This window comes from Enoplosus armatus, chromosome 3 (assembly GCF_043641665.1).
Source record: "Enoplosus armatus isolate fEnoArm2 chromosome 3, fEnoArm2.hap1, whole genome shotgun sequence".
NCBI lineage: Eukaryota > Metazoa > Chordata > Actinopteri > Centrarchiformes > Enoplosidae > Enoplosus > Enoplosus armatus.
In genome coordinates this window covers 22,800,877-22,819,018 of record NC_092182.1, presented here as the reverse complement: position 1 = coordinate 22,819,018, position 18,142 = coordinate 22,800,877, and the positions used below count along the sequence as shown (strand labels likewise).

The following is an 18,142-nucleotide window of genomic DNA, read 5'->3' as shown; positions in this document are numbered from 1 at the left end:
ATTAGATTACTTTATAAATGAAGAAGTGTAACTGTGTGTGCGTGTGTTGAGGTGAGTGGCCTGGATGTCCCTATTTGGTGCCGTTTTCAATTTAGGTCTGTGCTTATCATTTGTTCACCGTTATTCATCATCATTACTACATGGCAAAGACTGAAGGTTAAGGCTAATTTGTGTTCTCTCACATCTACTTTTTCTCTCTGTCCTTTTGTATGCATTCCAGTGTCTCTTTCTGTCTTTCTATCTCTCAGTGTATCTGTTTCAAATTGGTAACTAGATTCATTTTTACTGATTTGACAAATTCAGTAAGAGAATCTTACTATGTTTCAGCATATCCAAACACAACATTATTTATGCTAATCTAATAATTAGCTGAAGAAGGTTGAGAAGATTACTCTGGGGTAAAGGAAACCCCTGGACCTGCTACCCCACCTGCAGCAATCTGCCCTCAATTGAAGTCTTTTAATAAGTGACCTCACACGTCTCTGTATCCTGGCAGGCCAACCACCCCCCACAAAAAATGAATTATTAAAGAACACTCTTGAGATGACTGTAAATATAAATTACTGAATGATTTAAAACCTTATAATTGTCTACCCCATCCTTCACCGCCTCATGAACCTTGTTCACGCTGTGCAAGAGATTAAGTAGTTAAATGGGTCAATTATACTTAAATTGTGCAATAAAGCATCATCAGATTAAATTGCTCCTCAAAAAATGCATTGTGGAAATGTAAATTGACATTTATTTATACACAATTTGACATACAGTGGGACCACTAGTCAAGATACTTCAATTATGCATTTGTTTAGAATGTAATACTATTTATTTTAATTACAAATGATAATATCAGCTTAACAATTTGAGTGAAAAGTTGAATCTTTGAAAAATGTACAGGTATTTCAGAAAATCTTCGTATTTGGTATGTCCCCTTTTTGCTTTAATGACAGCATGCACTCCAGCTGACGTGGACTCCTCAAGTTTGTTTAAAACCTGATGACCCATGTTATCCCAGCATGATTTGTTCCAAAGGAATGCTTGGCTTTCTGAGTCTTCAAGTGCCCCCATAAATAGTTCAGTGGGGTTGAGGTGAGGTGACTGTGGAGGAAAGTCCACGACAGTCACGACTCCTTGGTCTTCTTTGGTCTTCAAGTAGTTCTTGCAAAGCCTTGAGGTGTGTTTGGGGTCATTATCCTGCTGCAGTATGAATCACTCTCCACAAAGATGCAATATTCCCACCACCATGTTTCACTGTTGGTTTGATACACTGCGGTATCGTTCTCTCTCCTGTTCGTCTCCTTACATACACCCTTCTGTTACGGCCATAAATCTCAAAGTTGGATTCATCAGTAAATAGGACTTTTTGTCATCCACAGTAAAATGCTGGTATTTCTTAGCCCACCCCAAGCGTTTGGCCTTGTTTCCCCTTCTGAGAAGTGGTTTAGAAACTGCTACTCGTCCTCTGAGACCATTACAAGACATTCTTCTTTTGACAGGACTTTTGCTGATTGGAGCCTTTGTATTTAGCAAATTCTGTATCTGTGATGAAGTTGCTTTTATTATTTCTCAGGGAACTAAGCTTGATGTATTGATCTTCTGATGGCGTGGTCATTTTTGGTCTGCCTGAAGCCTGCCGTGCTTTGGATACAACTGATCCCGTTTCTGCAAAGCGTTTTAGAGTTCCACGAACTTCCCCCTTAAAAACCTTTAGTCTGGCTATGATTTGATGCTGGGAAAGCCCCTCTTTGCTCAGAATAACAATTTGACTTCTGACACTTTCACTTAGTTCGGATGCCATGTTTCCCACTATCACAATGCTACTTAGTAAGCAATGATCTGCTGGAAACTTGAGGCACAGCCATATTTATAACAGGTGAACACTGGCTGCCAGCTGAGTTACGAACCTCCGATGAGTAAATCAAATGCACCTGAGTGTCGTCTGAACGCATGCTTCGATGGCAGGGATACAACTCAAATAAATCTGACCTTTTGTACGAAGGAGTTAAGTTGGTCAATGCCACACATTTGCTTGAATTTGATTTCTGACCTAAAAATAGCGCAGGATTAAAATATTTCTTCTTCATTTTACATGACATAACTTCTTGGGTTTTTGTGATTATTTCCAGGTTAACTTGAAAATATTTGAGATTTTCAATGTGATCTCAGACTTTTGGACCCCACTGTATATGGAATGTGCTCTCTATTGTCAGTATTTTCAAAGTGCAGTGGTTGGACAAAGTAACATGAAATTTGTTCATTACAACATTGACCCTGGAGTTTTGTAGCCATGCTGAGTTTCTGTCTTATTTGCAGATGTTTCATATATTCACTGTTGAAAATACAGTGGAGATGAATGAAAATTAAGATTTAAAAAGGAAATATGAAAAACCCAACAGCAAACAAACACAGGATGAAAGTTATTGAAAGACACAGAACACTTACTATAACACCAATGCTGCCCTTGATCATTTTTGTAGCTTCTTGCGCTGAATAACATGTTTTGTTTGTTATAAACATGTTTTTTTTTTCAGATGTACTCGAGCTTTGAATTATGACAAGGATTTCACTCCTCTGTGATGCACTGTTTGCAAACTGTCTCGAGTGATGTCACATTTCCGTTAGTTCAGTAATTTCAGTGGCAATTTTTAAGAGTATGGTACACAATTTTAGAAGTAATAAATCACCTAAATGATTTTTGCTTGTTCTCATAAGGGTGAGTATATAATGAATAAAAGGTCATTTTAGTATAAACATCAGAGAAGTTTGGCCCTGAAGTGATGTATCTGTGTGGCCAAAACAGAGAATTGAAACCAATTTTACAGCCTTGGTGTTGTCAGTGCAAACTCGTGTAATTGGCCCTGAAGTGCACCTCCTACCTGTTTGCCACAGAAAGTGGAAATAACTACTAAAAACTGGTTATCTGGGAACTGGCTGGCTTCAGGGTGTCCTGTAACAGTGTTCTGGCCTTTTCTACGGACAGAGTGAGCAAATAATACTCTTATCAAACAAGCTACTACTTTACTTCTGCAAATGAGTCTAACGCATCTGTGATAAAGCCTTGGAGGCAAAGTACAGATATAAATTGTAGCTTATTCCAGGAAAAGTATGCAAACAAACCAGGGAGCACATTTCAGCAAGCTGTTAAATTTCATGCACAATTTAGTTTCTGTAAATTGAAATTTATGATTACAAAATTACATAATGGGAGTACTTTGGCAGATCTGGCGGCACCTTGTCAGAGGTGCACGTGTTGTAAGGCTCAGAGCTGTGAGCATTGAGATGACGCATACGCCAAGCAAATCCATTATTATAACTCAAATCCAGCAGTTGCATTTTTCCTGCTGGGACTGGCTCTCACTGTTGATTAAGTGCAGGTTTAATCACTGTTGAGGCCCTGTGTTTGCAGTACCTGGACTGGACTCCTACCACATGGAATAAGCCTCTGGCTGATTATAACATTCACATGCTAATAACACCATTCATATTACACACCTGAAGTAACGAAATGTCTTTCTGATTATTTTGCGTGGTTTTGACATCGCTTAAAGGAGAGTTTGGGGTGAGGGTGAGATGCATACTGTCAACAAAAAGTACAACAAAAACATGTTGGTACTCTACAACAACATAAAGTTAGTACCGCCTTTGTGAGAAGAAATTTAAAAAAAAGTGTCTTTTGTTTTCTATTTCAGGAGAGGAGAATTCACCAGGCTGGTTATGTGGAGAGGATGAAGGGAAGACGATGGCCCCATTTTGGTGTCCGCTGCTCGCCTGTCACATGCCGGTCTTTGCCACCAAGTCACCAGAGAGAAAGGTAAAGACGGAGATCATTTCTTAAAGTTTCAAAAGATCTAAATCTGATCTAAAACACTAATACAGTAAGTGCATGTTATAAAAGGAAGAAATCTGAATTTCATAGTCTTTGTATATTTGCATGTGTGTCCATAAAATCAGTGCAACACTTAAAAAGCACAAACATCTTTTCCAAACAAAAAGTATTGTCAGTGTAACAACTTTTCACACTTCACAGAGACATTACAGGATTCAGCTTACTCTTTCACAATTGATGATCAATGCACCACAGCTGGTATCGTCCACATGTCAGTACACACTGGAAGACTGTACCTAGGCCTCAGACAATATGGATAAATTATCACATTATATGTAATTTTATATTGCAATCTTGACATATATTATGATACAGTAATTTGTTTGTAAATTCAATAGACTAACCATTTATTTCTAAATTTCTAACATCTCCTGGTACAAACTGTCATATTGCCCAATATATATATATATATATATATATATATATATATATATATATATGTATAAAGAGAAAAATAAACTGTATGTTGACTCATGACATGAGAGTGTGCCTCCCACCGGTGAAGCACTTAGCATTAACTCGATAAAGGAATTCTGTTTTTTAATAGTCTCGCCGTTATCTGTGTAATTTAATTTGATGCAAAACAATAATACAAATAATAACTGATTAAGGATTTAGAAATGCATGATGGAATAGATGACATTCTCAGCTGGATCATCTTCCTGTTGCTGTCAGTTTAAAGTTTAAAATCTCTTCATCTTTCTGAGCTCGCCGTTCGTACTTCAGCTGCAAGGTTTTTGATGTGTTCAATGTTTATGAATTGGCAGTGTTTATACTCAAGAAGCAAAGTGCCTCCCTTTGGATCAATTTGTCAAAGCAATTTGACTTTCACTGACACTAACTTCTCCTCTGGAGCAGCCATTAGTCCATAGTGGTGGTGGAATCTTTATTTTAATAAAGATTTTGTCGGAAGAGATCATAGTGCCATTTAACACAGTTATTTCCCATCGAAGGGAATCAAAGCCCACTTGCCTTGCCCTTTCAGCTAAAAACACATTGTCTTAGTGATGATCTCACTCAAAAATACCTAGACTATTGGAATTACAAGGTGACGCGAGAGCACCCTCTCAAGATGCTGGCTGAAGAATTTCGATCAATACAAGCTGTTAAGACCTAGAAGCCTCCAATAGATCAAATGGTCAGCACAGGTGAGAGATAGACTAAAAGGGTTCTAGAAGTCAGTGGAAATGGTATGGAATCAATTTGCAGGGGCTGAAAGATGATATTTCCAACCACATTTTCTGTTGCTATAATGTGGTCTTACAGAGCAAGGTGGGCGGGGGGGGGCGGGGTCCAAATTACCATGGCCACCAGGGGAGGATGTTATAAAGTGATCATGCAATTATCTTAATGGCTGTGGGACACCCAAGCATAAATCAATGTTCCAACATTAGATTAAGACCTATACGCCAACCCATAGTCTGCTAGCCATGCGGACGAGAGAGGAAGGTGAGGTGAAACAGCAGCTGGAAGTGCGGAAAGTGTAGCTTCGACACGGTAGGGGGGGGATTTCCCAAAAGATCTCGCAGACGTTCTGGAGAATTCTGCAAAAGTGTGTTACACCTGGCTGGAAGCAGAGCCAAGTCAATTAATGTATTTTGAGCCAGTGGGACCCTGCTGTCTCTGAGGATCTGCTCATAGTCACCACTTCTGGCACAAACAAATGAAGCACCTGAGCACGTCAGTGAAGGGCATGGCATCCATGTCAGTCACGAACGTGGTTAACCATGAAATTGTTTCACTTAGCTTTATTTTCTGACAACTAACAAATCGGGCATGCGTGTTTTCACGTGAGTCATTGCTGTAAAGAGCTGTAATGGTTGCTGATGTTATGAAGGCTAATGTGGGATTCTAAAGAGAGAAACATTTATGCTTGCATTGCTGTGTGTGCAAGTATATGTTCATGTATGTTTTCCTGCCCTCGTGTCTGTGTTTGAGTTGCATTTTTCTCTGTATTTGTTTGACTATATACTGTAGCCGTGCACTTCTGTGCATCACAAGAATGGGTATGTGATAGGAATAGGGGCCTGGGTATCAGAAAGCGGAAGAGGTAAGCAGTAGTATTTCTTTCCCTTTTTTGACTAAAGAGAAGGTAGCATTAAATGGAGTGACTTTAAGTCCTTCATGCAGAGCAGACTGTGATTAGGGGCTTAACTCAGCAGCAGCCCCCCTCTCCCTCTCTGTGTCTCCATCTTTGCCTCAGCCACTGCCTCTGGGACACACACGCCTCTCTGTGCCAAAGCTCCGCAGCATCTCTTTCTCCAGCTCTTGCAGCTTCTCTTGGCAGTCTGAGTTACAGTGAGTAGAAAGGATGAAGAAAAGAAGGCAAAAAAAAGAAATCCCAGATTAAAAGAGATGTGGCCGAAGGGGCCGAAGCCATTTCCTACAGAAAATAAAGTTCTAAAGCAGCGTAGCATGAACAACACGCACAGGTCACCTAAGGGAGCTCAACCCACTGCTGGCTGTGTGCAGTTCTTTGCGCCCCGGTCCACTCGGTGGGAGCTGGAGAGGGGTGCTGGGCGAACTCGTTAGGCACCGGAGATAAACCTTATCACAAGTCTGCTGAGTGAGAACAGCGGGGGCAGACTGAGTCCTCTCAATTTATCTCTTTCATTTTCTCTCTCTCTCTCTCTCTCTCTCTCTCTCTCTCTCTCTTTCTTTCTCTCTCTCTCTCTCTCTCTCTCTCTCTCTCTCTCTCACACACACACACACACACACACACACACACACAGAATCAGGTGCTATCTTGGTTAATAGACAAGCCACATTCTGATGGTCCTTTGTTTGTTTAAAGAGTCGGTGCACACTCCGTTTCGGTGCCCTCTCTGCCATTTTCAGAGATGAAACAGAGCAGGTTTGGCAGTTGGCCCAAAGGGAGGGAGTGAGGTAGTCGGGTTGAGGGATTAATAGGAGATACTATAGCAGAAAGGGTAACAGCTGAACCAGATCTCTATACAGTAGAATCAGATGTTAAATGGAACCATTAATACGTTTTCTGCACGAGAAGCATGTTGGTGCCTGATGTTGATCTTACCAGGATTGATGCCTTTAATTATTACAGATAAATAGATTAAATATCAGCTGAGAATGTGACTGAATCTTTGAAAACTTGCAGAAATCACACTAAGACATTGCTATTACTTGTAGCCTTTTTCCTAAGTGCACTCATGTGATGCTAGCATATAACTCTGTGCCAAAATGAACCAGTGCTGAAACATTAAGTCAGATGAATCAATTAGACAATCAACAGCAAATAAGTAAGCTGATCAATATTTGATGAATTCGATGAATGCTTTTTATAATGCAAATGGAATACTTTTGGGTTTTGGGCTACAGGTTGAACAAAACAAGCAATTTCAAGATGTCACCTCAGACACTGTGATAGTCTTTTTTTTTTTTCTTCATTTTATAGACTAAATGATTAATCGACCATGAAAATAATAGTTGGTTCCAGACCTATAAGACTTGGCCTTTCATTTTGTATGTCAACTCACTGTCCCAGAAGTAGTAGCAAAATCTTTTTTGCACTGAAAACCTTAACAGGGACCTTTTGTTGACATGGATTGTAATGATATTTATTATCTAGAACCTAAATAAGCTGAACAACATGTACTGCTCCTTTCATCTCCCTGTTAAACTGTATGAGCCTTACAGAGTTTCAGCTGTTTCTTTCAGTTTTGTCCAGCAGGCTGTGGTCTGAAGCCTGGAAACCAATAATGGATGTACTTATGAAATCCAATAATCTGACAGCTCAGCAAGCTGTATAACAAGTGGCATTCAAAGCGTCACATAGAGCATTGGGAACTGAATGGCTTAAATCACGTGCCTGTCTCTAAATAGGACGCATATTTTCTTGTGCACTATATTTCCATATAAGTGCTCATTCAGCAAAGCTCTGAAGAAGATCAATGCCTGGTTCCTGTCCTGATCTAAACATTCCCAGAGGTGCATGTGCATACTGTATGTGCAGTATTTTATGGCGAGCGGACAGGAATCCCTTGGCCGCATAATGATTCACAAACGCCTCATATCTCCTCCAGTAGGAAAGCACCTCTTCCTCTGCAACTCTAAAAGGTTCTTAAAGATCCAAAGCTACAAAGACTTTCGAAATAGTAAAGGGACATGTTTCCAGACTCCGTTTATGAGGCATTAGGCTAGGACAGGGTTGAGGAGGCTGCTATGCCAGAGCTCTTATAATACCTTGGGGGATTTCATCATGTATGCTTTGAAGTGCGGAATGACAAACTGGAAAAGGGTTTGGGCTGCATCAGGGTTAGCTTCCTTTCTCTTTTTCTGAGAGGATTAGCTTCTGTGTCTCAGCTCGGAAAAGCGCAAAAGCCTGGCCACATCTCACCCGTAATACACTCCACTAGTTTACATAGATCACCCAGATCCCCATTATTATTTATTTATGTACCTATGTATGTGTTTTTCTTTTTTGGAATGGGTGTGATTTGGTCTTGAAATCCATTAAACGTGTTATAGGTCGTTTCTGTCTTTGTCATGTGGCGAAATCACACTGTACCGGGTCACCGGGGTCGGTGCTTGTTTACTGGTCTAGTTGGTGCTTTTGAGGTCATGTTGTGCACGTCCCTCTTATGCGCTGTGTCATCCATCTTTCCTGCTGATGGAGTGATAAGAGAGCTGCACTGTGCATTCAGGTAGCCACATGACTGCATGTACAGAACATTAGCTTATTGAGCGGCATCCCTGGCAACAGCAAATGCATTGTGTTCATGGCTACATTCATAGTATTGTCTGCTGAATGACTTAATGACTTCAAACATCGTGCCTCAAAGCTCTCTCAGCCAAGATGAAGGAACGTTTTCAATGTGAAGGCTCTGTGTGTGTGTGTGTGGCACACCACAGATGAGATACTATATTATGAAGTATGGATTAAAAAGGAGAAGGACAGTGTGAAAAGGTAAAGTCATCAAGTTGACACCTTACACAATGCTCCTGCCTCTGTTTTTCTTGAAGGTCGTTTGCTACCTTTCAGAGTAGCAGATATCAGCCACCTCTCTGATTTGTTGAGAAAAGATGCCACAGCGTGGATTAAAAGCTCGTTCTAACCATAGATCCACCGGGGCGTAGCAGCTCCCTTTCTAACTCTGCAGTAATATCCTTCTGGCAAACAGAAAAACACAAACAGTGGGACACGCATGTGCTCAAGACTGTTAGGAGAGAGAGAACACTGCTCTCTCTCAGACCTGATCCTCATCAAGATTACAATGATATACAGTGTGCAGGCTTGTCTGTGACTCATGGTAATGACCAACAATGCTGACTGTACTATGCTCTTTTCCTCCGTTTGGCTGTTTTGGCTTCATTATCATTTCCACAAATGATACTCAAATCCTTTGTCAGTATGCCATCAGTGGCTACCCATCAGCTACTTAATTTAGGGGATAAATGTGTTTTCTACTTCCCTCCAACTTAAACCATCAGTAATGAGTGTTCATAAATAGAACATGAGTTTCTGCATGGTGTTTGATTTCCATTGCTTGGTTGGCATTTGGGGTTTTAGAGACTACATTTTGAAGCAATAGATGCTCGCCAAATATCAAGCATCATGGTGATGTCTTCGGGACACAAGGCAGAACCTAATGTGGCATCTACTACCAAAATCAACAGGTCCTGTCTGCAATATAAGATACTAACACATTGCCATGTTCTGTAAAACAGTTCTGATGGGTTTTTGGAAGCTTCCCTCTGCAGAGATTTGTTTACTATGGAATTCAGTACGACATATCTCCTGATCATTTCTTTATATAATGAACTGTGTTTGTTGAAATGCACTGAGAACCGCAGAAAAAGAACTTACCTCCAAGTTGTACAGTAGTAGTAGTTTTACATTTTGGAGTCCCTCGTAGACTTAATAGCTTTGTAAACATGTACCACAGTGCTCTCCACAAAAACAGACCACTGGAGTTGATAGGGGGGCAGACAAGCTTTTGGCATGGAGAGTATGAGAATGCAGGAGGAAGTGTCAATCTAATTTCTCTGTGTGAAGCTGGTTCACGGCAGACCTGTCGCTGGAGATGATACGGCTTGGCCCTTCTGGTCAGCGTGGCTCGGCTCAACAAAACCCAACTCCAGACACACCAAACTTGTCACTGTCACAAATACAGGGGGCAGTGACAGCACACAAGCTCTGACTGCTTAACACTCCCGATCAAAGAGGACCTCTTGCTGAGGTCAGGGCAGAAGTCAAACTTTGGCATTTGCGGAGAACAACATTCGCAGAGAACAACTCTGAGGGAGTTGTGACAGTTTCCAGCGTTTTGGCTAATGTACCAGGAGTGTACAGAGGTCAGGCTTTCTTCTTCGTAGATCTGGATCTCTACCCTGCCAGGGCTAAGCAGCAAAAGCATTCGAGTTTATTGAACTCAACTAATGGTTAGATGGTACTTTTAAGCCGAAAGCAGCAACTGCCCGCTGTGCCAACTCCCTTTGCAATAAATTTAAGTCGTATGTCAGCAGCAAACAAAGACGCTCATAAGCTGTGAAATAAATGTGAAGACTAAAAAATGTAATTCAGAGATACAAAGTGTTCAGAGTTTATTAGATATGTTTAATTTGTCCAGATATTTAATCGTATAATGTTTGATTCTGAGTCTCTCGTTCCAAATGTTCTGATTAAAGTTTTTTTTTTATAGTAGAAGATGTTACTAACAGCATTAGATCATAGAGGAGTTATATTATGAATGACTGCCATGATCGCCAACAATACATCCTTTTTCTCCCTGACACTTATTGGCCAGGACAGCAATACTGGTTGTGTTGCCAGAGTAGGCAACAATGTTGCTCCTGTGTGTGTGTGTGTGTGTGTGTGTGTGTGTGTGTATTGAAATGAATAGAGGTGTATTCAAATGAATAGTGCAAATACCCAAGAGGCTGGGTTAGCATCAGCATGCTAATATAGTCATGTCATCATTACATCCTGTGTACCTAAGCTTTTAATTAATTTACTAAACAGCTGGAACAAGGATGGTGAAAAGGATTTGGGATTTTAATTTGCTGCTGTAATGACAGGATCAAGGTGGTTTTGTAACTGCTGAGTCTGGTTTTCACAGTTAGGGTCTACTAAAGAGATTCATTTACTCGATGTAAGTCCAGTTTTCTTTTTAGAATTTACATGGTAATTACATAGTAGTTACATGCTTTGCGCCGCTCACACTGTTGTGGGCCCACATAAGCGAGGCTTCTGTGCATTTCCTTTTCCCTTCAGTACTGTTCTTGCCAATAGAGGGCAGTGCAGTGCCTGTGTGTGTGTGTATATATATATATGTGAACAGGGTAGACACACCCACCGCTTGACAGCGAGGTCATTTGCGAAGGGCCTGATCTGTTGCTGTGACAGTTAACATACTAATTACAGGGAGTCATAGACACTCCAGCAATGCCTCAGAGTAGAGTCCTCCTTCTCTGGCCCTGGGTTTCTGCTCACTCTGTACTTGTCAAGATAGCATGCAGGAACAAATTATGTACCCAGAAGGGAAATCCTGCAGATCTGCTAAATGTGCTAATTCGGTCACATTCTTCCTCTCTGATTATACATCAGTGTGGAGAAGACGATGGGCAAAAACTGCATCAATTCAAAAGGAAAGGGAAGAAAGCCCTCTCTCTCTTTGATTTCCCATTGTGCCAAACCAATCCTGTCTGTTGCAGTGATGTGTTCTCTCCTTATTTTCTGCTCTGCTAATTAGTCTTCCTGCTATTTGCTTTCAAGACATGGATAACTATAACTCTGAATGCTGCTTTATTTATTGTTGTTGGCCAGGGTTTAGAGATTCAAGGACATGTTGTCTTTACTTTCTATTCTCTTTTAAAGTAGGCGCAAATGTGGACTTTTCTGTGATTTAGAAAGTGTTTCCACTCAATTTAATTGCTGTATGTTGAAAGTAATGGGTCAACTTGATCTTTGCTTTTTCGGTTCTAGCCATGAAATGCTAACTCTTGGGTTGATCTGTACAAGACGGTTAAATCATGGCAATAAAACATTTGTTTTAAAATATCAAAATAAAGGCTTGAAACAATGGGCCTAAAGTGTGGAGGTTGAACAACCAGATTAGTATTTGTGAAACAGTTGTGATTCGTGTTTGTCTGATGTTATGCCAAACAGGCCATCATAGAATTAGGATCCAAGGATTGTAAGGTGCAGATTCAAATTTGGGAGGTGCTCCTTGATGTGCAGAGCTTCCTTGGCAAAAGTAGCTGCAACCACCACATGGCTAGGACTGAGCTGGCACCAGAGCTCCCTTTGTTCTGCGTTTCCTGCCATCTGATATTAAGGATTATAGAAAGCCTTGTCCACTCTTGTGCCCAGGTTTTCATCTCGGACCCCATGTTGACAAACAGTTGTGTCAGTTTCTGTCTTTGAGGTGGTTAAAGATCGCTCATCCAAAGCTTGTCTGGGCCCTGTGCGGATGTCTCCTGTCTCTGGCAAAAGGGAAGGGAAGATGGAGGAAGTGATTGACTACACAGAGAAGTTTTGGCCCGTAGTCCTCTTTTGAACCCATTAATGCAGGGGCAGTACACTGCTTTCATCCAGAGTTGGAACTGCCATGGCCGCAGGAGTCAGCGGTGTGGGTGTGTGGATCTGTGTGTGTGTGTGTGTGTGTGTGAAGAGGGGGCATAGCGACACAGCGAATTTGCATCACATTTGTTGGCCGTGTTGCAATCGTTCAGCTAGGAGCGGTGAAGGACACGAGGAAGAAAATCTCAGTCGAGTCATGAATATGAGTTTGTGATGTCCTACCAATGTCAGGCTGTGGCTCTGAGCAGCGATATGCAAAACCACTCTCCAACTTCATTCCACTTATTGCTGATATGATCTGTGGCATAGCCAGGGGAGACAGGGAATCGTTACTGTACAGACAGTGGTTATTAAATTGAGGGAAATGTCCTGAGCCTGTTTTAATAATAAGGTGATAGCCATATGGTTTTGCCGCAAGTCCTAACCACCTCTAAAGGACCTGATACAGGCCTATCAAGAGTTAAAAATCAGACTGTCTACTCAGCCCTCTCGTGCAGATGGTTTAATCTTATTGTCTTCAAATGACTTTGAATATTCTGAACGTAACGCAGGCCTGCAAGCACAGCAGGTGGTTGGCCCTTTGATCTCAGCTTGTAGATGCTGGTGGAATTTAAATCACAGGGTGACATCGAGCTCATGAAATCATAACATGAACAGCGAGTTTCAACTTTGATCCTGTTGTCCTTTTGTATTAGGTTCATTAGAGACTATGATATATTGGAAAACAGATAATGAGCAAACAACATTTTGCTGTCCCCGTATGGTCGTGTCCTGAACAGTGTGTGGATAAGGGCTTATGTAGCATACTGAGCACTCTATATACACTCAGCTGCCAACTGCATTTTGGGGGCTGCAGTTCGTGGTCCTGTTGAGAGGTGTTTCTGCTCTCCAGCTACCCTTATTGATATAAATGGAGTGGACAAAATAATAACACCTGTCAGTATAACACAATACCATGATCATACAGTTGAATCAACACCATTCTAAACTGTAAGTACACCGTTCTAAAATACGTGCTGTAGGACTTTTTGCAGGACTGTTGTATTAGATTGCATTAGTTTTAGTTTTAGCCATGTGTACAAAACTGGCTACTGAGTGTGTATATCTTGAGGGCCATGTTAATTGAAAAATCGTTCTGCATGCTAAAATCTGTAAGATCTATTTTTAGTTTCCCCTTTTAAACCGTCAAATAATCATCGTGTCCAACATCACTCGTTATTTGCTATCAAATGTGCATCATTTATTTGAGTGCCCTAATTGTAAAGTGTGAAATGTATTCAACTAAACAAACAACAAAAAATGTTGTCACAACATGTGCACTACTATTTTGCTAAAAAACCCACAAATGAATGCTTTGTCTTTGATAGATGTCAGAAATGACCTTCATGCAACGCTACACCCGTCAGTGATGGTGCAAAATAATGTTGATGTAAGTGTCCAAAATCCTAATGTATTACTCACTACAGAGCAGTGGTCGCCAACCTTTTTGGCTTGTGACACCTTATGAGATTGTTACCAGATCAACCAAAGAGTTTTTCTCTTTGTTGTATTTGAATAATTTGGAGAGACTTTAAGACGTAAATGACCCAAAATAGATTTGAGCTGTAAATAAACATAATAAACATTAGTCATCTTGCAACCCCTCAGATTAATTTAGCGAACCCTCGGGGGGGAGAGAGGGCAATTTGACCCTTTTACCGTCTGCTGACAGGCAAAATTAAATTGTTGAAGAATGAAAGGAAATACGTAGGTGTGTCATTGACGCATAGTTCAGTCTGCAATTAAGGCCGCTTTTTTTTTTTTTTTACTGTTGCACTGATTTTTCTTGACACATTTCCCCCCATCCGTTATTACTTTTATTAAGACTATAAATGTCAGTTTTTTATTGAAATGTTTTGTTTGCTTACCTCTTCATTTAGATGTCTTGCTCGAGAGGAAAACATCTGTAAGACATCAAAGAAGAAAATAGGAAGTTCCTACACACAAACAATGTTGACATAAAAGGTCAAATCAAGACCTCGCGAACAAACTCAGCATCCTTTTATATTTTAGCAATTAAGAAATGTCACTCTCCATCAGAGCTTTCATTCTTGATAACCCGAGCAGCAACTTTGCAAATCTCTCATGTTAGTAGCTTGTTTAGTGTGCATTACCTGTAGCCGTGCTCTGGATGTAAGTAATTTCAGGTTGACTGGCAATTCACTCTGAGGCCGTCCTGCCTGTAGCCTTAGGCAGTGGGGTTGCAGTGGGGAGGGAGCGCCAGCACCAGTCAATTACCAGTTAATAAACAGTGGAAGTTTTCTATTAGTGCTTGTTAGTGCGTGTAAAAGATTGTTGGTATGTGGAATTGGGGGAAGGCACTGTGACTATGGAATTAGAAAAAAAATACAGCCATATTTTCTTTCCCAGGGTCTAATATACAGCACCCGGTTCTCTGTACGCATGCCGTTTACGGAGATAATATTTTCTTATTTGATTTTCAGCATGCTATACAGTGCAATATATAGTATTTGCAAACTCATTTTTTCTTTTGAACAGTCCAGAAATGTGTGCTCAGGAGTTCCACTTTATGCAATTTTTCAACTGTGACTATAGAGCACTCTTTCTAATAAAGAGAATCCGTTACATAAGCATGGTGGAGGCCAAACAATGCAATGCTGGCTGCAGCGTGTCTTTTCATTGATAACATTATGGGCCCCTGGTGGATATGATGCATGGACCCTTTTCCTATAGCAGTTGTCACAAATCTGATGTGTGGTAAATCCCACATATATCTGAGAGCAGATTTTGCAGTGCTTACAGAGGAATATTGCTGCAAGGAAAAACAGTGCACCTGAGTAGCCTTGGGAAGTAAAACAACATTAATTGGATTTGGGGAAGTCATCCTCACCAAAGGGACACCGCTCAGACAGTCTGACAGCCAAGAGCATGAATCATTAAAACCCTACCCTGTCATATTAGAACGCTTGTTTGTTGACATACAGAGCCAAGAGCTGAAGCAGCGCGTAACTAGGCAAAAAATGTCCACAGTAGATAAAAGACAGTCACAGTAAATGGTCCCATCCATTCTGTCCTGCAGGAATGGCTGTAATTACACACATTTTACATTTATCTTCCAGAAAAGCAATGGACGCTCCTCTGCTAACCATTGCCACCTGGAACCAGCATATGGGCTGGCGCCCTCTTGGGGTAATGGGTGGGGCGGACTCTCTGTCGACCATTGGGTCATTGGTAACCAGCAGCTGGGAGGCCGCCCTCTCATCACATCAACAAATCTCGCTTTAATTAGCTCACCTGCCCATTTCCTCCCTTTTCCTCTCCACGCTCCCCGAAGTCCTCCCATCAAACCTCCCTCAGCCGGCTCACAGGCTCACCTTCCTCTCTCATCCTGCCTCCACACCTGGGAATAGCCTCAGCCTCTCAACTTCATACCTACAGCTCTGCAGACACACACACACACACACACACACACACACACACACACACACACACACACACACACACACAGACCGTGCGATAAACAAGCCTGACAATTGACTTCGAGAAAGCTTCGTTCTCATTGATTTTTAAATGGTGCCTCACTGATACCTTATTAGCATTGGGATCACCACTGATATGGTCATAGCTGAAGACCCACATGTCCTTTGTGCCTGTCAATATAATTTGCACATTCACAGGTGGAAATGATCTCACAGGCTTTGTTGTTATGCTCACCCGGGCTCTTTCCATTGGCAGTTTAAAGAAGTTCAATAAGTGGACCAGTGGTTTACTGTATTGATCATAGTCACTGTCTGCACTTTAATGGGAGCACAATCTATCCTCGCCTTGGTATCCTTGTGTACTTCGAGCCCTGTGAGCCATTCTCATACAAAATGTGGCTCCATGTAAACGGAGTTTCATTCCAAATGATCTATGTCTAATGCTAATCATTGCATGATTGTGTGGATTTAAATAATTGTCCTATACGGAAAGAAGTGGGGCATAATAGAGGGTCATTAGCAATTAGCTAATTATTTGTACAGTATTCCAAAATGAGATTTCCTCTTTATACCGGCAATCATTTTATAAAAAGTAGGTGTCAAACTTTCCAAGTGATTGATATTTCATTAAGGAACCAACCTCTTCATTTACACATCAGCTCTTTATCTGAATGATCCCAGTGCACATTCCTGCCTTTGAATACCTTATGAAGCTGTGATGGGACTGTTCGGATAGAGTGGATAGATCCCACTAGTATTGCCTGACTGACTCTGGAGAGCGCTAACATACAAAGCAATCTAGGCCTGGGAAGATTGGCCTACGATGCTTGCCAGTCTCAGGTGACTGATAAAATCCAACCACCATTGAACTACCAGCACCGTCCCTTATAGTGCTCCCGTCCCTCTGGTCCACCGGCACTCTCTCTCTCTTAACCACAGGGCTTCCATATGGACGCCTATTATGGCTGCCGCTTAATTACCTATCAAAAAACATTTCACTGCACTTGACGGAGGGCTAGCAGACGGGGGAGATGGAGAAAAAAGACAGAGACTGAGGAAAAAGCAGGCGTAAAAAAAGAGTGAAAGATGGGAAAGTGGGACTGAGAGATTGATAGAGAGGGCGAGCCGTGCATCTGCGTACTGAATTTGAATAGATGGAGACAGACAGGGGGGGAGTGGAGGCATAGCCTTGCAGTGCAGATGGGGAGAGCAGTGATCTGGCCGGTATCCTGTTTTTTGTTTAGTGTTTACAAACACACACAACAAGAGAGAAAAGAGGGAGGGTCCTGGCCAGGGGAGGCTATAAATTACCTGTGATTGATGCTTGCCGCCGTGGAGGACGACAGGTAAAGACGCGTGGTGCTCATCGCTGACCCTCTCTTCAGTCCCTCCTCCCCTTCTCAAACTCACCCAACCCCCACCTCCCCAACAACACACAATTAGCTTTTCCGTCTGTCAGAGGGCCCACCCTTAGCGGTCATATACCAAAACAATAATAATTTCCTACCAGACGGACTGCTGGTTAGAAGAGCAGCTTTCACCACAGGGGGTTTGATGCATCAGCCACAGGCTATATGCTGTAAATGTCATCCTCCATCACTCAGACAAACAAATCTGGTATATGTGTAAGGAATATAGATTTCTCTTTCCTGTTAATAAAATGTTGTCTCTTTTTATTGATAGTCAGATAACTGCCTCGGTTCAGGACTTCAGACTCTTTAGAGCTGGTTACTAAAAGAGCTAGAAATAAAGGTAACACCAAAACCAGCCACGAAAACAAGTCTAATGATATAAAAATAAGAATTGTGTAGAGAAAGCTATAACTAGGCCAAAACCCTAATGTTTGCTTCCAATAATAAATAAACAACAAATAAATAACTGAAACATCAAACATTGTTTTTACTGTTGGTCTTTTGATCTTGGCATTGGTAGTAGAAAGCTATTTAAAATGTAACACCTGCAGGTTATACGCTAACATGAACATTGTGGCGTAAGTCAGCTGTTTGTTTATAACATCGTTTTTTAGCACTCAACATGTAAAACTGCTATTTTAGATACAGTATTTTCACACGTGTCTGTCAAAACATGGATTTGTTGTGGGATAAAATTAGTCCACAGTTATTTTGGATATGTAATGTGTGAGCAGCCAATGCTTCAAACCAGCATTTTCCTTTTACAGCTTATGATGCGAGTAGAAAGCCGTCCACTGTGTAACATGACAAACATCTTGTAGATGGCAGA

At 41.3% G+C, this 18,142-nt stretch overlaps 1 protein-coding gene across 1 annotated transcript in view; it reads left to right on the top strand.

Annotated features, from left to right (window-relative positions):
* Window positions 1-18,142, top strand: part of arhgef10la (Rho guanine nucleotide exchange factor (GEF) 10-like a) — an 85,215-nt gene that overhangs the window by 48,177 nt on the left and 18,896 nt on the right. Inside the window, exon 19 of the mRNA XM_070902476.1 lies at window positions 3,687-3,808. Within this exon, the coding sequence (XP_070758577.1) occupies window positions 3,687-3,808 (122 nt within the window). The remainder of the gene's footprint in view (window positions 1-3,686; window positions 3,809-18,142) is intronic.